At 45.9% G+C, this 24,292-nt stretch overlaps 1 protein-coding gene across 3 annotated transcripts in view; it reads right to left on the reverse strand.

Moving 5' to 3' along the window:
* LOC137368877 (growth hormone receptor-like) overlaps window positions 1-24,292 on the reverse strand; it is a 255,252-nt gene that overhangs the window by 59,969 nt on the left and 170,991 nt on the right. For all 3 annotated transcript variants that reach the window (XM_068029108.1, XM_068029109.1, XM_068029107.1), the window contains 3 exons: window positions 21,640-21,802; window positions 15,524-15,653; window positions 3,709-3,878 (listed from right to left, as the gene is read on the reverse strand). In XM_068029108.1, the coding sequence (XP_067885209.1) occupies window positions 3,709-3,878; window positions 15,524-15,653; window positions 21,640-21,802 (463 nt within the window). The remainder of the gene's footprint in view (window positions 1-3,708; window positions 3,879-15,523; window positions 15,654-21,639; window positions 21,803-24,292) is intronic.

The following is a 24,292-nucleotide window of genomic DNA, read 5'->3' on the forward strand; positions in this document are numbered from 1 at the left end:
GCACCTCTAATTTCTTGATTTATACCATGCCCAACATTACCATTACTGTTTGGTGGCCGAGAAACAATTCCCATCAATGTTTGCTTGCTGTTTTTTTAGCTCCACCCAAACTGATTCTTTATCTTGATCCTTTGATCTAAGACCCTTTCACTAATGCACTGATCTCCTGCCTTATTAAGAGCGCTACCCCACCTCCTTTTCCTTTTTTCCTGTCCTTCCTAAATGACAAATATCCTTGAATATTCAGTTCCCAGTCTTGGTCACTATGTAACCACAGCTCTATAATAATTAAATCAGACCCATTTACCTCTAGTTGTGCCTTCAAATTATGTACCTGACCTAAGATCTCCTTATGTGGTTCGGTTTCATATTTTCTTTTAAAATGCTCCTATGAAGCACCTTGGGACGTTTTATTACATTAAAGGTGCTATATAAATATAGGTTGTTGTTATGCTACGATACCAGACATTGTGTGCTTGAGGTCCCACGTCAGTTCGTAGAGATCAATGCCTTGTTTAAGGGTATGGTACTTTACAATAAACACAAGAGAAAACACAGGTGAAAGCCTAAAAATCTAATAACCATATACACTGCTAGACCAGTTTCATCCTCCTTCCCAACGTCATGCCATATCCTTCTCTAACACAGCAACACATGCCATATCACAGGGCACAACCACAGGGCAAATGGACATTTAACATTTTCAGATGACACTGTGAGTTAGTTCAAAGTACAAACATAAAACATTGTTCAACACTGGCAATAAATAACTCAATCCCAGTCCCTTTATCTTGATCAGATTGCTCAATTTGAATTGTTCAATGAGGTGAAGGGTACAAATCCCAGGAAATATACATTAAAATTTAAGTTAGGAATAAAAAGGGAAATTAGGGAGAACTTTTTCACCCAAAGGGCAATGAAATCCTGAAATAAGTTGCAAGGAAAGGATACTGCTGTGAACAATGTTCATGGGTTCAAGAGATAATTCGTCTTAGAGTCATAGAATCGAACAGCATGGAAACAGGCCCTTCGGCCCACCACGTCAGGCCGACCAGAATGCCTATCTATACTGATCCCACCTGCCTGCATTAATTCCATATCCCTCTATGCCTTGCTCATTCAAGTCCCTGTCCAGATGTCTCTTAAATGTCCTGCCTGTTCTACTGCTACTGTTCCTGCCTCCACCACCTCCTCATTCCAGATACCCACTATTCTTTGTGTGAAAAATTTACCCCTTTGATTCCCTTTAAACCTCCTCCCTCTCACCTTAAATCTATGCCCTCTAGTTTTAGTCACCCCTACCATGGGAAACAGATTCTGGCTATCTACCCTATCTATGCCTCTCATAATTTTATATACCTCTATCATGTCCCCTCTCAGCCTCCTTCGCTCCAGGGAAAACAGACCCAGCCTATCCAACCTCTCTTTATAAATCAAGCCTTCCAAACCAGGCAACATCCTTGTGAATCTTTTCTGCACCCTCTCGAGCTTAATCACATCTTTCCTGTAGTGCGGTGACCAGAACTGCACACAGTACTCCAAATGCGGCCTAACCAACGTTATGTACAACTGTAACACGACGTCCCAACTCTTGTACTCAATGCCTCGGCCGATGAAGGCAAGCATGCCATATGCCTTCTTCGCCACCCTGTCTACCTGTGTTGCCACTTTCAGGGAACTATGTACTTGCACCCCAAGGTCTCTCTGCTCAACAACACTCCCCAGGGCCCTGCCATTCACTGTATATTTTCTGCCCTCGTTTAACTTCCCAAAATGCATCACTTTGCACTTGTCTGCGTTAAATTCCATTTGCTAATCCCTTGCCCACTTTCCCAGTTGACCTATATCCTGTTGTAACCTTAGACAACCTTCTTCGCTGTCCACTATACCACCAATTGTGGTGTCATCTGCAAACTTACTAATCATGCCCCATACATTCACATCCATGTCATTAATATGTATGACAAACAGAGAGCCCAGCACCGATCCCTGCAGCACACCACTGGTCACCGGTCTCCAATCTGAAAAACAACCCTCCACTACCACCCTCTGCCTCCTATCACCAAGCCAATTTTGTACCCAATTTGCTATCTCATCTTGGATCCCATGTGTTCGAACCTTCTGGACCAGCCTACCAGCATGCGGGACCTTGTCAAAGGCCTTGCTAAAGTCCATGTAGACAACGACCATCGCCCTGCCCTCGTCAATCCACTTGGTCACCTCCTCAAAAAACTCAATCAAATTCGTGAGACATGATTTCCCACACACAAAACCATGCTGACTGTCCCTAATCAGACCTTGCCCTTCAAAATGCATATAAATCCTGTCTCTCAGAATCCCTTCCAATAACTTTCCCACCACTGATGTAAGGCTCACCGGCCTGTAGTTCCCTGGCTTATTCCTGCTGCTCTTCTTAAATAAAGGCACAACATTAGCTATCCTCCAGACTTCCGGTACCTCACCCGTGGTTAACGATGATACAAAAATCTCTGCCAGGGCTCCAGCAATCTCCTCCCTTGCTTCCCTTCCAACACCTCCTCCTTTGTAATGTTGATATGCTCCAGGATATCGCTGTTCCCTCCCTTGAACTCACTAGCTTTCATGACCTTCTCCACGGTAAATACGGACGAGAAATATTCATTTAAGACCTCGCCCATTTCCCGTGGCTCCACACATAGATTGCCACACTGATCCTTAAGGGGACCTACTCTCTCCCGAGCTACCCTTTTACTCTTAATATACTTATAAAATCTTTTAGGATTCTCCTTTATCTTATCTGCCAGGGAAATCTCATGGCCCCTTTTCACCCTCCTAATTTCCTTCTTAAGTGTACTCCTACATCCCCTATACTCCTCGAGGGACTTGCTTGATCCCAGCTGCCTATACCTGACATATTCCTCCTTCTTTGTCCTGACCAGATGCTCAATATCCTTCGTCAACAAAGGTTCCCTAAATTTGCCAGCCTTGCCCTTCCATCTAACAGGAACAAGACGGCCCTGAACTCTTCCTATCTCACTTTTAAAAGCCTCCCACTTGCCAGACGTCCCTTTACCTGTAAACAGCCTCTCCCATTCAACTTTTGAGAGTTCCTCTCTGATGCCATCGAAACTAGCCTTCCCCCAATTTACGACTTCAACTTGAGGACCAGTCCGATCCTTTTCCATAACTATCATGAAGCTAATAGCGTTATGGTCACTGGTCCCAAAGTGCTCCCCCACTGACACATCAACCACCTGCCCATCCTCATTTCCTAAGAGGAGGTCGAGTGTAGCCCCTTCTCTAGTAGGGCCATCCACATACTGCTTCAGAAAACTATTCTGGACACACTTAAATTCTTCCCCATCTGATCCCTTAGCACTAAGGCAGTCGCAGTCAATATTAGGGAAGTTAAAATCACCTACTATTACAACCCTATAATTCCTACACCTATCTGTGATTTCCCGACATAAATTCTCCTCCACTTCCCTATTGGGGGGCCTATAGTATAATCCCATCAAAGTGATCACCCCTTTCTTATTTCTGGGGAGAGAAAGGATTGAGGGATGTGGTGAGAAAGTGTCTAAATGAGGTTGATCTCTGACAAGGGGGCCGAATGGCTTTCACCCATTTCTGAACGTGTTTTTGTCGTGTCCCCAAACTCTGCTGATATAATTATTCCAACCTGTTATCTCATTACTCTCTCAAAAATCGACAAGTGATTTCATTTACCGATGTTATCAATGGAGAAGCAGCGTTTGTCGAAAGTGATGTTCTGATCCTGAAAGTCCGATTTCAGCTGAACACAGTATGAAATCCAGATTGAAGTGTAGGTCTGGTTGAAGTAGCAGGAGTTTTCATTGTGCAAGTACCTGGGACATTCTTTCCAGTCAGCATTATTCCTGAAGGGACATCAATCTGTTAGTGTCTTTGATAAACAGCAGTCATTCCAAAACATGACAAAACTTAGCATGAATCAAGTTCACTTGTGTGCTCATTGTGTTTTCTTAGAGACTGCTTTCAATACAAGATCACAGTTAGAAATATTAATATTAATGCAATGAACATTAGTTTCAGTCCGGCAAACAGCCAATGCCAAACCTTGGCTATCTGCATAAAAAGCCAACCAAACTTGGAACTACTGCTGTATGCTTCTGTATGCCAAACTTAACATCCTCAGGGTAGAGTCCTCAGCCCAACCATCTTCAGCTGCTTCATCAACAACCTTCCTTCAATCATAAGGTCAGAAGAGGGGATGTTCGCTGATGATTGCACAATGTAAAGTACGATTTGCAACTCCTCAGATAATGAAGCAGTTTGTGCCCACATGCAGCAAGACCTGGACAATATTCAGGCTTGGCTGGTATGTGGGCACAGATGTTACTTGCCACACAAGTGAGAGGCAACGACCATCTTGAACAAGAGAGAATCTAATCCTCTTTCCTTGATGTTCAATAGCTTTACCATCAACTGAACCTCCATCCACCATAATGGGGATGACTACTGGTCAGAAACTAAACTGGACCAGTGGCTACAAGAGCAGGTCAGAGGCTAGGAATCCTGCGGCGAGTAATTCACCTCCTGACTCCCCAAAGCCGGTCCACCGTCTGCAAGGCACAAGTCAGGAGTGTGATGGAATATTCTCCACTTGCCTGGATGGGTGCAGCTCCAACAACACTCAAGAAGCTCGACACCATCCAGGACAAAGCAGCCCGCTTGATTGGCACCCCATCTACAAACATTCACTCCTTCCACCACTGACACACAGTGGCAGCAGTGTGTACCATCTACAAGATGCACTGCAGCAACACACCAAGGCTCCTTCGACAGCACCTTCCAAACCCGCGATCTCTACCACCTAGAAGGACAAGGGCAGCAGATGCATGGGAACACCACCACCTGCAAGTTCCCCTCCAAGTCACACACCATCCTGACTTGGAACTATATCGCCGTTCCTTCACTGTCACTGGGTCAAAATCCTGGAACTCCCTTCTTAATAGCAATGGACGACAGCAGTTCAAGAAGGTGCCTCACTACCACCTTCTTGAGGGCAATTAGGGATGAGCAATAAATGCTTGCTCATATCCAAGGAACAAATAATAAAGGAAAATCTTTGTTATATTCAATAGCCTGCACACTGCCTCATCAGTTTACGAAAGGTACAGCCTGGGTTAGATACAGAGTAAAGCTCCCTCTACACTGTCCCCATCAAACACTCCCAGGACAGGTACAGCACGGGGGTTAGATACAGAGTAAAGCTCCCTCTACACTGTCCCCATCAAAAAAAAAATGGGGTTAGATACAGAGTAAAGCTCCCTCTACACTGTCCCATCAAACACTCCCAGGACAGGTACAGCACGGAGTTAGATACAGAGTAAAGCTCCCTCTACACTGTCCCCATCAAACACTCTCAGAACAAGTACAGCACGGAGTTAGATACAGAGTAAAGCTCCCTCTACACTGTCCCAAAAGAAAAAGAAAAAAAAAAAGAAAAAAAAAAGAAAAAACGGGGTTAGATACAAAAAAAAAACAGTGTTGGCTGCTGGCTAATTGGAGTGTTGAATGCTGATTGCAGCAATGAGCCTCAGCTGCGTAAGCAGCTCGTTGAGCTGCTGGCCAACGACGGATCCTCCATCACGGATCCGGAGGGAATGGGCCTCCTGGTCCGGACTTATTACAGTGCGTTGTTCTCTTCGGATCCGTCCAGCGAGGACGCGCGCAGAGTTTTGTGGGAGGACCAGCCGCAGGTCAGCCCGGAGGACGCCGAAGGATTGGAGGCTCCGCTCACGTTGGCGGAGCTGACTGGCGCCCTCCACCAGCTCACGAGGGGCAAATCCCCAGGGCTGGACGGGTTGACCGTGGAGTTCCTCAGGGCGTTCTGGGACGTCCTGGGGGACGATTACGCGTGGGTCCTGGGGGAAAGCCTGGCGACCGAGGAGATGCCCCTCTCGTGGCGCAGGGCGGTCATTGTCCGGCTGCCGAAGAGGGGCGATCTCCGCCTGCTTAAAAACTGGCGTCCGGTCTCTCTCCTCAGCACGGATTGTAAGATCTTTGCCGGGGCTATGTCTACCCGCCTGGGCTGTGTGCTGGCCCACATGATCCACCCCGACCAGTCCTACACGGTCCCGGGCCGGTCCATCCAGGACAACATCCACCTGGTCCGGGACCTGATCCATCTTTCCCAAATTACTGGTCAGTCGGTTGCCTTTCTCTCCCTCGATCAGGAGAAGGCGTTCGACAGGGTGGATCACGAGTACCTTTTTGGGACTCTGCGCGCTTTCGGACTCGGGCCGTATTTCGTGGCCCAGGTCCGACTTTTATACGCCGCCGCAGAGTGTCTCATCAAAGTTAACGGGTCCTTGACGGCGCCCCTTCGCTTTGGGAGAGGAGTGCGTCAGGGGTGCCCCATGTCCGGCCAATTGTACACCATCTGCGTGGAGCCCTTCCTGTGCCTGCTTCGCAGGAGGTTGACGGGATTGGCTCTGCGCGAGCCGGTCATGTGGGTCGTCCTCTCAGCTTACGCCGACGACGTGCTCCTCGCGGTCACAGATCCCGTTGATTTGCGGAGGATGCGCGACTGTCAGCATCTGTATATCTGAAGGGGCTGCTCCTCAAGTTCTGGCTGCACTTCAGTCCCACGCTCCTGATCTTTGGGCACCCGGTGCGGAGGGGCTTGGGCCAGGAGGAGGTTCTCCTCGTCGGTCTGCTCCTGGGCCTGGCCAAGGTGGCAATTCACAGGTCCAGGCTGCGGGCTGTCGGGGGGTCCGTCCTCCCCGATTGCCTGCCCCTCTTCCGCAGTTACGTTCGCGCCCGGGTGTCCCTGGAGAAGGAGCATGCGGTGTCCGCCGGTACGCTTGAATCCTTCCGCGACCGGTGGGCACCGCAGGGACTGGAGTGCATTGTCGATGCCGAGAATGGCATTTTAATTTGAGTTTTTTGTTTATTTATCTGTTTTTAATAAAGTTATTTTAAAATTATGTATATAAAGGGGGCCTGAGGAATAAAGGCCCCCTCGACATAAATGAAAAAAAAAATAAAAATAAAAACGAGCCTCAGCTGAGAGTGCTGGTGGCAGTTGGAGGTTGCTGAGGTGGAGAGCGGAGCTACACTGAGCAAGGGAGAGCAGTTACAAACAAGTAGAGGGAAAACTTCAACAACAATCACCATTAAAGAGAAGAAAGAGACATTTGTTGGAAACAAGGCTTTGTCTGGAGGTGGGTGCTGAACACCAGTAATTTACTTTGGACTGTTGGGGGAGGAACAAGTGGCTGGAACAACAAGGGGTGGGGCTGCCAATTCAACAGGAATCTGTGCTGCTGCAAAAGCACACAGGGAAGCTCCCTCCCCACCCCAATTGCCAAGCCTGAGTCAGCTGAAGCTGCCCAGCTAAACAGACGGAAGGGGATAGATAGTGCCTGGGCAGCTTCAGCTGACCCAGGTGAAGACGACTCCCCCAACCAGAAGACCGGAAGACCAAGTTCAAAGACTGTTTTAAGTGTACTGTGAGCACCACCTCCAGAAAGCAAGTCATCCCTTCCAGCCTGTCTTTACCTCTCCTCTATTCCCTCAGCCTCTCCCCTAACCTGTTGTTTGTTTGATTTTTAATACATATTCAATATTTTCTGTGAATCGTTTGATATTCGGTGTGCAGGCCCACAATATGGGGTGGGATTAGCGCTTAGACCCATGGCAAACCCTTCATCACCAGTGGCGGGGCCCTCGACTACCTACGCAGCTGCAGCCTCTGTGGCTGCCCACGTGGCCCCGTCACCCTTCAAATTGATAACATCCAGCCATGGGGTGAAGAGCTATCCCCACCCCAACATGTCTATTGAGGCCTGCGTAAAGGCAATGGCCGAGGTTGTCGGCCCCTTGGCCATTGTTGCGGCCTCAAAGATGTATAGGAAGGCTGTGTTCTTTTTGAAGACCGAGCGGGCGGTGTCCCTGGCCCTGAGTAAAGGGCTCACTGTGGGGGGGACCTTCCTGCCGGTGGACCCTCTGGGGGCCACTGCGCAGCAGATAATGCTGTCCAATGTCCCACTCTTCATTCCCAGTGAGCTCCTCCTCCCCCACCTCCACCACCTGGGGGAGGTGAGGTCGGGGATCACCCCAGTCCGGCTTGGTCTTCGGGAGCACAGCCTCCAACATGTCTACTCCTTCCGCTGCCAGTTATTTATGCAGCTGGCGCGGGAGGAGGACTCGGAAGGCCAATTTAATGTGGAGTTCCAGGGGATGGCCTACCGCGTCTTTTGGACCTCGGACAGGGCGCGGTGCCACGTCTGCAAGGGGGTGGGGCATGTTCGTAAGAACTGCCCCAACCTCCCGGCCGCCAGCTCCACCTCGGCGGCCCAGGGTGGTTCCACAGCACCTCCTCCCACTCCCCCCACACATCCAACAGACACCGCTCGGTCGGTTCCGGAGGCTGTGGTTTTCACAGCCTCCAGCGGGGAGGGGAGTGCCCGTCCGAGTGAAAGGAAGACGCGGAGCAAAAAGAAACATCAAAAGGCGCCCAAAACCCATTCCCACGGAATCCACCTGTCCCAGGGCTGGGCTCAGGCCCAGGGTGACTAAAAAAAAGGAGGGTGCGGAGGCGGAGGCCTCTGATGACTGGAGAGGATTACAGAGGTAAGGGGTGGTGGGGATGAGGCCAAGAAAGGATTTGAACATGGTGGATAACCATTTGAAATTGGTGTTGGATAACTGGGAACCAATGTAGGTCAGTGAGCAGAGGGATGATGAGTGAACAGGACTTGGTGTGGGTTCAGATAATGAAACATAGTTTTGGATGAGCTGAAGTGTATGGAGTGTGGCTACCTGGAGGCTGGCCAGAGGATCATTGGTATAAATCGAGTCTGTGGGTGACAAGGGTTTCGGCAGCAGATGGACTGAGGCAGGAACAAAGATGGAGGTGGAAATAGGCGGTCTTTGTGATGGACAGATGTTTGGAAGCTCACTTCAGGGTCAAGAAGGACATTGCTGTTGTGAACAGGATTGATGATTTGGTGTGGGTTAGGGTACAGGCAGAGAGTTTGATGCCCATAGTCTGGATCAGCCTGAAACAGTGGTTGAGGACGGGAATGGAATTGGTGGTGAGATTACAAAGTTTGTGACGGAACCCCTCCCCCCCCCCCCTCAGAGACAATGGCTACAGTCTTCCCAATGTTTAACTGGAGGGAAATGTGGCTCATTAGGGATTGGATGTCAAATAAGTAGCCTGACAGCAAAGTGACAGTTGAGAGATATTATATATTGAACGTAACCCCATGTTGTGAGATGATATTGCCAAGGAGCAGCATAAAAATAAGGAAAAGGAGCCAAGGTTAAATCCTTGGGGACTTCAGAGATAACAGCGAGGGAAGAAAAGCCATTGCTATCTTTGATCAGTAAGAGTGGAACCAACCACTTCCACTCAGCTGGCCACAGGAGAGGTTTTGTAGGATGATACCAACAGAGCAACACTTTCAGGCACAGCCTTGGTCCAGTTAGCTCACCTATAGGATGAGCACTGTGTCATTTAGCCCGTTAAGCCAGTTCACCCATTCTATTAGATCATGGCTGATCCATACCTCAATTTCATTTACTCACCTTTTCTCCATATATCCCTCGATACCCTTACCCAGAAAAATCTTTCAATCTCAATTTCAATTGTCCCAGCATCCGCTTTTGGGGAAAGAAGGTTCCAGATTCCCACAGTTCACAGTATTTCCTTGGTGCATTTCCAATAACCTTGAATCCCATTTTTTGACAAAAACTTGTCAGTGCTTTCCTTGAAACCCATTAAGGTATCTTGTTCTCTTGTGGTGTCCTGTGCCAGCACTCTGTTCCAAAATACATTTCCACCCTCTTAGTGGAAAAGTTTCTGCTGCAACAACCACTGGTGTTCTTAATTTGTAACTCCTTGTGCACACAGGACAGTAGGAGATTTCAGGAGGACATAGGCAGACCGACAAAATGGGAAGACATGTGACTGATGATATTTAATGCAGTGAACTGTGGAAGAGCCTGTCACTCCAGAATTGGCCTTTATAGCCACTCCAGGCGCTGCTTCACAAACCACTGACCACCTCCAGGCGCGTATCCATTGTCTCTCGAGATAAGGAGGCCCAAAAGAAAGAAGAAAGAAGAAGTGTGAAATGAATTTTGGAAGGCTGTATGAGCAGACAATAGAAACAAAATGGTGCAATTTTAAAGGGGATACAGGAACAGTGAGAGCTGGGGGCTCACATACACAAATCTCTGTGGATGGCAGGACAAGCTGGTAAAGCTGATAAAAAGACATACGAGATCCTCAGTTTTATAAACAGAGGCAAAGAGTACAAAGTAAGGATGTTAAGGTGAAGCTTTATAAATCATCCGTTAGGTGTCAGTTGGAGTGTTGTGTTTAATTCTGGACACTGTCAGGAAGGATCCCAAGGCCTCGGACAGGGTGCAGAGGAGATTCACTGGAATGGTCCCAGGGACGAGGGACTTCAGATATGTGGAGAGACTGGAGAAGCTGGGATTGTTCTTCCTAAAGGAGAGAAGGTTAAGGGGACACTGAATAGAGGCATTTAAAATTACGAGGCGTTTTGTGAAAGTAGATAGGGAGAAATTGTTCCTACTGGCAGGATGAGGTAACCCGAGGTTACAACTTTAAGATATTTGGCAAAAGGGGTGGGGGGGGGGGGGGGGGGGTGGAGATGAGGAGAATTGTTTTTACACAGTCAGTTGTTATGATCTAGAAAGCACTGGTGGAAGAAGATTCTTTAGTAACTGAAAATGGAATTGAATCTATACCTGAAAAGAAAAAAGTTGCAGGGCTATGGGGGCAGAATGAGCAATGGGACTAATTGGATCAAAGAACTATTACAGTCACAATGGCTGCTTCTGTGCTGTCTGATTGTATAATTTGACCAAACTTTTCATAATTTCAAACTTATCTGTCATATCTTCTCTTGGCCTTCATTTTTCAAGAGAGGAAACACACAAGATAGTGAATCATTCCTCAAATATCATTCTCTAAGTGTAGGATGGTGCGGTCACTGTGTCAAAAGCTGCAGAGAGGTTCAGTGAGATAAACAGGGAGATTCGCCAAAGTCACAATCACAGAGGATGTCACAGTTACTCTGACTAGGGTCAATTCAATACAACTGAATTTCAAAACGTGATGGGAGAGATTCAAACATGGAATTCAAATAAAGGTTGGGAAGTGGCAACAAGTTCAAGGACTTTAGAGGGGCAAGTCAGGTTGGAGATGGGCAGTTTGTTGCAAAATAAGAGCAGTCAAGAGCAATGTTCATTTGACGGTGCACACACGTGCGAATTTGCAGGAACCTACAAGGTACTGCAAAGGTCACTCACAAGTTGTCCTGTTTAAGATAACACGCGTGCACAGCTGTGCAAAACTATTTAAAGGTACTCTGCAACAAAACAAACAGGCCTTGGACAACAGAAAGAAAGTAAAGGGAATATTGGTCAAGGGTGGATTCCTTGAAGAGGGCTATTTGATGGTTGTTTGGAAAGGAAGGGGGACAGTAGTTAAGGAAAGGAAATTATTCAGAGTATCAGTTAGCGTGGGGGTCAAGAAGAAAAGTTGGGTGGTGAGAATGGGGTCAAAAGAGCAGAAGGTGGATTACGTGGACAACCTGAGCATAGACAGAAGTAAAGGAAAATAGGAGAGAAACTAGAGAAAGACATAGATTGAGGGGTTTGGCACTGGGGACATTGTGCGTTGGGCCAGGTGAAGGGGGCATGCAGCAGAGGCAACTGAACAAATGGCCTCAATCTTAGTAAAGTCCATAAGTTCCTCACATTTATTGTTGAAAGTGAGGGTGGAGACGTAGGGGAGTTGTAGTGAAGCAGACAGTTGGTAAAGAGGAAAAGAAGTCTGGGAGCGATCTTTCCCTTCCAGTGATCTTGGAGAAGAAGATGATTTGAACAAAGGAGAGTAAGCTGGATAATGTTTGATGTGGTCCAACCAGATCTAATGATGGATGTTTCAACTAGTTGTTTGCTGGATATGCTCACGTTTATGTCCTTGGAGTTAAGTAGTCAAATTGGAGTTCACACCAGGGTTAATGACCATGGTGGGAGAGAATAAGGGTTTTATTCAGAATAGGGACAAAAAAGGTGGAGGTGAGGGAGTAGTTGAGCAGCTCAACAGTTGCAGAAGTAATACAGTGAATGGAAGACTAAAGACCAAGCAGTTGGGAGTTTGAGAGGGTAACAAGGAGGATCGATGAGGTAGCATGTCTACATAGATTTTAGTAAGGCTTTTGACTAAGTCCCACATAGAATCACAGAATAATACAGTGCAGAAGAGGCCCTTCGGCCCATCGAGTCTGCACCGATGCATTAAAGACACCTGACCTGTCTACCGAATCCCATTTGCCAGCACTTGGCCCATAGCCTTGAATGTTATGACGTGCCAAGTGCTCATCCAGGTACTTTTTAAAGGATGTGAGGCAACCCGCCTCAACCACCCTCCCAGGCAGGGCATTCCAGACCGTCACCACCCTCTGGGTAAAAAAGTTCTTCCTCAAATCCCCCTTAAACCTCCTGCCCCTCACCTTAAACTTGTGTCCCTTCGTAACTGACCCTTCAACTAAGGGGAACAGCTTCTCCCTATCCACCCTGTCCATGCCCCTCATAATCTTGTACACCTCAATCAGGTCACCCCTCAGTCTTCTCTGCTCCAGCGAAAACAACCCAAGCCGATCCAACCTCTCATCATAGCTGAAATGTTCCATCCCAGGCAACATCCTGGTGAATCGCCTCTGCACCCCCTCCAGTGCAATCACATCCTTCCTATAATGTGGCGACCAGAATTGCACACAGTACTCCAGCTGTGGCCTTACCAAAGTTCTATACAACTCCAACATGACCTCCCTGCTTTTGTAATCTATGCCTCGATTGATAAAGGCAAGTGTCCCATATGCCTTTTCACCACCCTATTAACCTGCCCTTCTGCCTTCAGGGATCTATGGACAAACAGGCCAAGGTCCCTTTATTCCTCGGAACTTCCCAGCGTCAGGCCATTCATTGAATACTTCCGTGTCACAGGGCGGCACAGTGGCGCAGTGGTTAGCACCGCAGCCTCACAGCTCCAGCGACCCGGGTTCAATTCTGGGTACTGTCTGCGTGGGTTTCCTCCGGATGCTCCGGTTTCCTCCCACAGCCAAAAGGACTTGCAGGTTGATAGGTAAATTGGCCATCATAAATTGCCCCTAGTATAGGTAGGTGGTAGGGAAATATAGGGACAGGTGAGGATGTGGTAGGAATATGGGATTAGTGTAGGATTAGGATAAATGGGTGGTTAATGGTCGGCACAGACTCGGTGGGCCGAAGGGCCTGTTTCAGTGCTGTATCTCTAAATCTAAATAAATTACTACTTCCAAAGTGTATCACCTCACACTTTTCAACATTAAATTCCATCTGCCACTTTTCTGCCCATTTGACCATCCCGTCTATATCTTCCTGTAACCCAAGACACTCAACCTCACTGTTAACCACTCGGCCAATCTTTGTGTCATCCGCGAACTTACTGATCCTACCCCCCACATAGTCATCTATGTCGTTTATATAAATGACAAACAATAGGGGACCCAGCACAGATCCTTGTGGTACGCCACTGGACACTGGCTTCTCATCACTAAAACAGCCGTCTGTCATCACTCTCTGTCTCCTACAGCTAAGCCAATTTTGAATCCACCTTATCAAGATACCTTGTATCCCATGTGCATTTGCTTTCTTGATAAGTCTCCCATGTGGGACCTTGTCAAAGGCTTTGCTGAAATCCATGTAAACTACATCAACTGCACTACCCTCATTTACACACCCGGTCACATGCTCAAAAGATTCAATCAAGTTTGTTAGGCATGACCTCCCTCTGACAAAGCCATGCTGACTATTCCTAATCAAATTTTGCCTCTCCAAGTGGAGATTGATTCTCTCCTTCAGAATTTTCTCCAATAGTTTCCCTACCACTGACGTGAGACTCACTGGTCTGTAGTTCCCTGGCTTATCTCTAAAACCTTTCTTAAATAGTGGGACCACATTAGCTGTTCTCCAGTTCTCTGGCACCTCCCCTGTGGCCAGAGAGGAATTAAAAATTTGGGTCAGAGCCCCTGCAATCTCCACCCTCGCCTCCCACAGCATCCTGGGACACAAATCGTCCGCACCTGGAGATCTGTCCACTTTTAAGCCTTCCAAAACCTCCAATACCTTGTCACTCCCTATGACAATTTGCTCATAGCACATGGCACTCTTACACATAGCAGACTAGTCAGAAAAGTAAAAGCCCATGGGATCCAAGGGGAAGTGGTATGTGGGATTCAAAATTAGCTCAGTGGCAAGAAGCAAAGGGTAATGGTCAACAGGAAGGCTGTTTCCAGTGGGGTTTCACAGGGCTCAGTTCTGGCTCCCTTGCTGTTCATAGTATATATCAATGATTGTGAATGAAATGTAGGGGGCATGATTAAGAAGTTTGCAGATGATACAAAAATTGACTATGTAGTTGATAGTGAGGAAGAAAGCTGTAGACTGCAGGAAGATATCAACGGTTTCATCAGATGGGCAGAAAAGAGGAAAATGGAAATCAATCTGGAGAAATGTGAGATAATGCATCTGAAGAGGACAAAGAAGGCAAGAGAATACACAATAAATGGTAGAGGAACGGTGGAGGAACAGAAAGTAGCAGGACAGGTAGATAAGGTGGTTAAGAACGCATACAGGATACTTTCATTTATTAGCCAAGGCCTAGAATATAAGAGCTGGCAGATTATGCTAGAACTGTATAAAACACTAATTAGGCCACAGCTAGAGAACTGCATACAGTACTGGTCACTGCATTACAGGAAGGATGTGATCACACGAGAGAGGGTACAGAGGAGATTTATGAGGATAGAACATTACATAGAACTTCAGCCCTCGATGTTGCGCCGACCTGTGAAACCATCTGACCTACACTAGGATGTTGCCAGGACTGGAGAATTTAGCTATGAGGGAAGATTGGCTAGGCTGGGGTTGTTTTCTTTGGAATTGGAGTTGAGGGGAGATTTAATTGAACTGTATAAAATTATAAGGGGGGTAGATAGAGTGATTAGGAAGGCCCTATTTCCAATTACAGAGAGTTCAATAACCAAGGCGTATAAATTTAAAGTTATTGTTATAAGGATTGGGTGGGGAGTTCAGGAGAATTTCATTTCACCCAGAGGGTGGTGGAGGTCCGGTACTCACTGCCTGAAAGGGTGGGAGAGGGAGAAAACCTCATTGGACTTAAAAAAAATACATAGATCTGCACTTGAAGTGCTGTAACCTACAGGGTTACAGACCAAGAGCCGGAAAGTGGGATTAGGCTGGTTAGCATGATGGGCCAAATGGCCTTCTTCGGTACCATAAATTTTCTATGTTTCTATGAAGGTAAAACCAGGATTCCAATTTCCTCTTGCACATTTAAGGCTCCCGATATTATTTTTATTTAACAAAATCAGATAATTCTCCAGAACACAGACAAATTACTAGCACAGCAAGAATGAATACCACAAAATGCATCATCATTAAACCTCACCCCTTTGCGTAAAAGAATCTCAGTCGCCTTCGTTCTGTCAGGTTCTGATAGTTTCCAACACTCCACCTGCATGTGAAGGTCTCCTGTTCTGGTGAGCGACATTCTGTGATTCTAGGTCTTTCCAAAGGAACTGTAGCGGAGGAGAGAGAGATACACTGGCAATAGTGCAGTACATTAAACACAACTGTAGCAGAGGAGAGAGATACACTGGCAATAGTGCAGTACATTAAACACAACTGTAGCAGAGGAGAGAGATACACTGGCAATAGTGCAGTACATTAAACACAACTGTAGCAGAGGAGAGAGATACACTGGCAATAGTGCAGTACATTAAACACAACTGTAGCAGAGGAGAGAGATACACTGGCAATAGTGCAGTACATTAAACACAACTGTAGCGGAGGAGAGAGATACACTGGCAATAGTGCAGTACATTAAACACAACTGTAGCAGAGGAGAGAGATACACTGGCAATAGTGCAGTAAACACAACTGTAGCGGAGGAGAGAGATACACTGGCAATAGTGCAGTACATTAAACACAACTGTAGCGGAGGAGAGAGATACACTGGCAATAGTGCAGTACATTAAACACAACTGTAGTGGAGGAGAGATACACACTGGCAATAGTGCAGTACATTAAACACAACTGTAGCGGAGGAGAGAGATATACTGGCAATAGTGCAGTACATTAAACACAACTGTAGCGGAGGAGAGAGATACACTGGCAATAGTGCAGTACATTAAACACAACTGTAGCGGAGGAGAGAGATACACTGGCAATAGTGCAGTACATTAAACACAACTGCAGCGGAGGAGAGAGATATACTGGCAATAGTGCAGTACATTAAACACAACTGTAGCAGAGGAGAGAGATACACTGGCAATAGTGCAGTACATTAAACACAACTGTAGCAGAGGAGAGAGATACACTGGCAATAGTGCAGTACATTAAACACAACTGTAGCGGAGGAGAGAGATACACTGGCAATAGTGCAGTACATTAAACACAACTGTAGCAGAGGAGAGAGATACACTGGCAATAGTGCAGTACATTAAACACAACTGTAGCGGAGGAGAGAGATACACTGGCAATAGTGCAGTACATTAAACACAACTGTAGCAGAGGAGAGAGATACACTGGCAATAGTGCAGTACATTAAACACAACTGTAGCGGAGGAGAGAGATACACTGGCAATAGTGCAGTACATTAAACACAACTGTAGCGGAGGAGAGAGATACACTGGCAATAGTGCAGTACATTAAACACAACTGTAGCAGAGGAGAGAGATACACTGGCAATAGTGCAGTACATTAAACACAACTGTAGTGGAGGAGAGAGATACACTGGCAATAGTGCAGTACATTAAACACAACTGTAGCAGAGGAGAGAGATACACTGGCAATAGTGCAGTACATTAAACACAACTGTAGTGGAGGAGAGAGATACACTGGCAATAGTGCAGTACATTAAACACAACTGTAGCAGAGGAGAGAGATACACTGGCAATAGTGCAGTACATTAAACACAACTGTAGTGGAGGAGAGAGATACACTGGCAATAGTGCAGTACATTAAACACAACTGTAGCAGAGGAGAGAGATACACTGGCAATAGTGCAGTACATTAAACACAACTGTAGCAGAGGAGAGAGATATACTGGCAATAGTGCAGTACATTAAACACAACTGTAGCGGAGGAGAGAGATACACTGGCAATAGTGCAGTACATTAAACACAACTGTAGCAGAGGAGAGAGATATACTGGCAATAGTGCAGTACATTAAACACAACTGTAGCAGAGGAGAGAGATACACTGGCAATAGTGCAGTACATTAAACACAACTGTAGCGGAGGAGAGAGATACACTGGCAATAGTGCAGTACATTAAACACAACTGTAGCGGAGGAGAGAGATACACTGGCAATAGTGCAGTACATTAAACACAACTGTAGCAGAGGAGAGAGATATACTGGCAATAGTGCAGTACATTAAACACAACTGTAGCAGAGGAGAGAGATACACTGGCAATAGTGCAGTACATTAAACACAACTGTAGCGGAGGAGAGAGATACACTGGCAATAGTGCAGTACATTAAACACAACTGTAGCAGAGGAGAGAGATATACTGGCAATAGTGCAGCACATTAAACACAACTGTAGCGGAGGAGAGAGATACACTTGCAATAGTGCAGTACATTAAACACAACTGTAGCAGAGGAGAGAGATACACTGGCAATAGTGCAGTACATTAAACACAACTGTAGCAGAGGAGAGAGATACACTGGCAATAGTGCAGTACATTAAACACAACTGTAGCAGAGGAGAGAGATACACTGGCAATAGTGCAGTACATTAAACACAACTGTAGCAGAGGAGAGAGATACACTGGCAATAGTGCAGTACATTAAACACAACTGTAGCAGAGGAGAGAGATACACTGGCAATAGTGCAGTACATTAAACACAACTGTAGCAGAGGAGAGAGATACACTGGCAATAGTGCAGTACATTAAACACAACTGTAGCAGAGGAGAGAGATACACTGGCAATAGTGCAGTACATTAAACACAACTGTAGCAGAGGAGAGAGATACACTGGCAATAGTGCAGTACATTAAACACAACTGCAGCGGAGGAGAGAGATACACTGGCAACAGTGCAGTACATTAAACACAACTGTAGCAGAGGAGAGAGATACACTGGCAATAGTGCAGTACATTAAACACAACTGTAGCAGAGGAGAGAGATACACTGGCAATAGTGCAGTACATTAAACACAACTGTAGCAGAGGAGAGAGATACACTGGCAATAGTGCAGTACATTAAACACAACTGTAGCAGAGGAGAGAGATATACTGGCAATAGTGCAGTACATTAAACACAACTGTAGCAGAGGAGAGAGATATACTGGCAATAGTGCAGTACATTAAACACAACTGTAGCAGAGGAGAGAGATATACTGGCAATAGTGCAGTACATTAAACACAACTGTAGCGGAGGAGAGAGATATACTGGCAATAGTGCAGTACATTAAACACAACTGTAGCGGAGGAGAGAGATACACTGGCAATAGTGCAGTACATTAAACACAACTGTAGCAGAGGAGAGAGATATACTGGCAATAGTGCAGTACATTAAACACAACTGTAGCGGAGGAGAGAGATATACTGGCAATAGTGCAGTACATTAAACACAACTGTAGCAGAGGAGAGAGATACACTGGCAATAGTGCAGTACATTAAACACAACTGTAGCAGAGGAGAGAGATATACTGGCAATAGTGCAGTACATTAAACACAACTGTAGCAGAGGAGAGAGATATACTGGCAATAGTGCAGTACATTAAACACAACTGTAGCGGAGGAGAGAGATACACTGGCAATAGTGCAGTACATTAAACACAACTGTAGCAGAGGAGAGAGATATACTGGCAATAGTGCAGTACATTAAACACAACTGTAGCAGAGGAGAGAGATATACTGGCAATAGTGCAGTACATTAAACACAACTGTAGCGGAGGAGAGAGATACACTGGCAATAGTGCAGTACATTAAACACAACTGTAGCGGAGGAGAGAGATACACTGGCAATAGTGCAGTACATTAAACACAACTGTAGCGGAGGAGAGAGATACACTGGCAATAGTGCAGTACATTAAACACAACTGTAGCAGAGGAGAGAGATATACTGGCAATAGTGCAGTACATTAAACACAACTGTAGCAGAGGAGAGAGATATACTGGCAATAGTGCAGTACATTAAACACAACTGTAGCGGAGGAGAGAGATACACTGGCAATAGTGCAGTACATTAAACACAACTGTAGCGGAGGAGAGAGATACACTGGCAATAGTGCAGTACATTAAACACAACTGTAGCGGAGGAGAGAGATACACTGGCAATAGTGCAGTACATTAAACACAACTGTAGCAGAGGAGAGAGATACACTGGCAATAGTGCAGTACATTAAACACAACTGTAGCGGAGGAGAGAGATATACTGGCAATAGTGCAGTAAACACAACTGTAGCGGAGGAGAGAGATACACTGGCAATAGTGCAGTACATTAAACACAACTGTAGCAGAGGAGAGAGATACACTGGCAATAGTGCAGTACATTAAACACAACTGTAGCGGAGGAGAGAGATATACTGGCAATAGTGCAGTAAACACAACTGTAGCGGAGGAGAGAGATACACTGGCAATAGTGCAGTACATTAAACACAACTGTAGCAGAGGAGAGAGATACACTGGCAATAGTGCAGTACATTAAACACAACTGTAGCGGAGGAGAGAGATACACTGGCAATAGTGCAGTACATTAAACACAACTGTAGCGGAGGAGAGAGATACACTGGCAATAGTGCAGTACATTAAACACAACTGTAGCGGAGGAGAGAGATACACTGGCAATAGTGCAGTACATTAAACACAACTGTAGCAGAGGAGAGAGATATACTGGCAATAGTGCAGTAAACACAACTGTAGCGGAGGAGAGAGATACACTGGCAATAGTGCAGTACATTAAACACAACTGTAGTCCTAAGACCTGTAAACAGTGCACAATTGACACACGCAGACTAACAGAACAGTACTGAAATTGTGTACCTCTTTCACTCTGTAAAGCAAGGTCCTGTCATTGTACTATTTGTTTTAAGATGAACAGATCAATAATGTGGCAATGCCAATACATGAATCCTCAACGCAAAATTCAGATTTAGCTGTTCATGTTGACTCTTCTCCCCCACCATAGTCAATCTCCCCTTTTCTCCTAGTAACTGACCCATGCCATGAAAATGAGGACATGATTCCACAGATGCCAGCTGCCCTTGGGTACCTTTTCCAAGCACTCCAAGTCTAGGCTTAAGTAAGGGGGATTCAAGCAGGGGAATGGAAGGAAGAGTTGCCTCACCTAGTTTCTCTTTTTAGATCTTCGAAAAGCCTCTTTCAGATCAGAGGTCTAAGAGGTTGCCTGCTCTCAGGCAGGCAGTGTACATGGTGCAATAGATGTTGTAGTCCATGTGGGGTAGGTACACCCACAGTGCTGTTAGGAAGGGAGTTCCAGGATTTGGACCCAGCGACAGTGAAGGAACGGCGATGTAGTTCCAAGTCAGGATGGTGTGTGACTTGGAGGGGAACTTGCAGGTGGTGATGTTCCCATGCATCTGCTGCCCTTGTCCTTCTAGGTGGCAGAGGTTGCGGGTTTGGAAGGTGCTGTCTAAGGAGCCTTGGTGCATTGCTGCAGTGCATCTTGTAGATGGTACACACTGCTGCCACTGTGCGTCGATGGTGGAGGGAGTGAATGTTTGTGGATGGGGTGCCAATCAAGTGGGCTGCTTTGTCCTGGATGGTGTCGAGCTTCTTGAGTGTTGTTGGAGCTGTACCCATCCAGGCAAGTGGAGAATATTCCATCACACTCCTGACTTGTGCCTTGTAGATGGTGGACAGGCTTTGGGGAGTCAAGAGGTGAGTTACTCGCCGCAGGATTCCTAGCCTCTGACCTGCTCTTGTAGCCATGGTATTTATATAGCTACTCCAGTTCAATTTCTGGTTAATGGTCAGTCGGAGGATGTTGATGGTGGGGGATTCAGTGATGGTAATGCTGTTGCCATTTTCACTGCCTCTCCTCCTTTGTTGAAGGTGCTGACTCCTTTCTGGGCTAGGATTCCACAGGGACAAATCATCCTCTGGTACTTTACAAAACTGACCATCCTTACCGTGTTAACATTAACAGAAAGAGTCAGAAGACAATTCAACTATGGGGCCAACACAGGAAAGTACAATCCTGTTCTCACCTGACGGTGAACCTTCCAGCCATGAGTCAGGAGTGATAACAGTACTGCAACTCCCATCCTAACCTGATATCAACAGGAACTGTAGTGCCCCTAACACTGCAACAGATGAAATCAGCTTAACTCAGTACAACCATGGGATTTTCTGGATGTATAACAGCTATTCACTACCTTAAACAGCAGACACAATGGAGAGCTGTTAGTGACTGTCTAATTTCATCAGTTTTAACATGCTGTTTAAGGAGTCTCTGAAAAATCGATAATACTAAGTAACGTGCTCTCTCACGTTATTAATCATCATGCTTTGTGTTTAAAACTCAGCTCACCTTCTACTGATTGCGACGTTGGAAGGAACACTTTTAAAATGTTGCTGAATTCACTGAAGTTGCCAACGTTGGGATATTTGCATCGGAGTCGGACCAGGTACTCCTTCCCCGTTGCAAAGCTGTAGAGTGGCTGTGGTGGATGTTGGCTTGGCAGGGTTTCGATCTGTGAAGACAGGGAAATTCAGCAAAGGGTACAGGCCCAGTTTCATTGCAGAGGACAGGGTGAAACAAGGAGGCAGCAGGGGCAGGAATGAGAAAGTATTTGCTTTCCAAGACTAACCTCTTTCGTCATTCATTTCATTTTATTGATAGAAAAGCAAAATATAAATGTTTAAATGTCCACCCTGCATACCATACACAGTGGTCAGCCCAGTTCATGTCCTGCTGTTTGTGCAGTTGTTAAAGGTCAGGCCCCCAGTGTACTTGGCCCATCATGCTCACTCCTTTGAACAGACCAGGTAGAGTTTCCACTACGTCTTCTCAATCTATTTAATCGCCTGGGGACATGAATAAAAGTTGAAGACATAACACCCGGAAATTACTTCTGCCCTCCCCATTGTCAACTGAAATTAAAATGAAAATGAAAGCCACCACTAGAATTGCTTCTTTTTGTAGGATCTCAGCTTAATCAATCAGAGGCTGACAGAGCTGCTGGCTAGTTCCAGTATTCACAACTTTTCTTTTTATAAAATGAGAACCTACACTATCCATCCCTATCCAGGCACATCCTCCAGATAACAACCTGAATTTATACAGTGTCACCTTTAACGTTGAATAATATCCCAAGGTGTCTTGACAGAAGTGTTTTCAGACAGAAACAGACGCCAGGCCCAGGACAGAGTGACCAAAAGATTGGTTGAAGAAACAAAGGAGGTGGCGGTGAGGCGGTAGGGTTTAGAGAGGAAATTCCAAAGCTTTGGTCTTAGACGACACACCACCAGAAGACCAAAGTCAGATAACCAGAGAGTTGCGGGAAAGTGGAGAGGGAGCAGTAGGGGCTGCAGGGGGTTAGAGAAAGGGAAGGAAAAAGCCATAAATGGAATGAATCATGGGTTTTAAATTTGAGGCATTGGGTGATCGGGAGCCAATGTCGGCAAATGAGACCTGGAATATCGACAGAATGAATGGAAGTTTATAGAGGGTGGAGAATGGGAGGCCAGCTGGGAGGTTCCTTTAATATTACAAATTACGACCTTGGGTCACTGATACAGTAACATTACAATCACCATGTCCCAGAGAGCTGATACAGTATTACAAATTACTATCCCATGTCCCAGGGAGCGAATAGTGTAATATTAAAAATGAATACACCAAGTCTCAGGTCACTGATTCCGTAATATTACAAATGACTATCCATGTTTCAGAAGGCTGATACTGTAACATTACAAATTACCATGTCTCAGCTCATATTATACTGCAAATTACTGTCATGGGGACTGATTATATTACAAATTAGTAATCATAGAGTCAGAGAGAGATACAGCACCGAAACAGGCCCTTTGGCCCAACGAGTCCGCGCCGACCAGCAACCGCCCATTTACACTCATCCTACATTAATCTCATTTTCCCTCTCACATCCCCACTTTCCCTCAATTCTCCTACCACCTACCTACACTAGGGGCAATTTTTTTTTTACAATGGCCAATTGACCCCATCAACCCGCAAATCTTTGGCAAGTGAAGGATCATGGCATTTTTTGAAAATGAACTTACATATTGTAAAAACAAGAGGCTCCAAAGTCAGTGCTCTGTATGTTTGGCGACTGAACAAGACGAAACAGAGCCCCTGGTTTGTGTGTGATTTTCATCAATGGGGTCATTATATTTGGCTTCAGTTTGCCTTCACTGGTGAGGAATGGCCAGAGTCCCTTCTACACATTGTGTTTCAGTGACTGGAAAGTGTGACTGTTAATGCGAAGCAAGCACAAAACCAGGTTCAATTATGATGCAAACAACGTGCCAACCATCACTGTCAAGGCTTGAGGCCAACTAGTGTCTAAGCATGTCAGATAGGGAGGAAAGAGAAAAAATGTAAAATACAACAGAAAAGAGCATCTTTCGTTTTAAAGAATTCTCCAGCAACAGTTATCTCAAAGCAGCAAATGGACAGAAAATTACTGTTGGACACATGACTGCTCGGGCCTTTACTCCGTTTGTTCTTGGTGAAAGGACGCTTGAATGAGAGGGAGATTTGCTCATTCGTTACCTCAAGTACCATTCGATACACACAAGCCTCTCACTGGGATTACTTCCTAATGGTGCTCAGTGGGCAGGGAATGCAGTTTCCACAATGAGTCCTCCCTTCAACAAGGCTACAACAGATAGAGAGCCTGGTTTCTTCTAGCTGGCTGTTGGAAGGCCTGTGCGCTTTTTCTAAGCCTCTTGTTGTCTCAAAATTTACTAACACGTGAATGTTAATACATGGTACAGAGAAGGTGAAAGAAAACCAGGATATTCTGAAGACACGCTGCAAGTCAGTCAGCATCCATAAAGAGAAAAGACAGATCAAGGTTGTTGTGGGGCAATTCTTCAGGTTAGTAACATTTGCAGTTTATTTATTTATACAGTGAGGACTGATTTCAGAAACATATGTTCCTTCCATCTCAATAAACACGTGCAATTAGGATGGATACAATTCCATAGGTGCCAATATC

This window comes from Heterodontus francisci, chromosome 4, assembly GCF_036365525.1.
Source record: "Heterodontus francisci isolate sHetFra1 chromosome 4, sHetFra1.hap1, whole genome shotgun sequence".
Taxonomy (NCBI): domain Eukaryota; kingdom Metazoa; phylum Chordata; class Chondrichthyes; order Heterodontiformes; family Heterodontidae; genus Heterodontus; species Heterodontus francisci.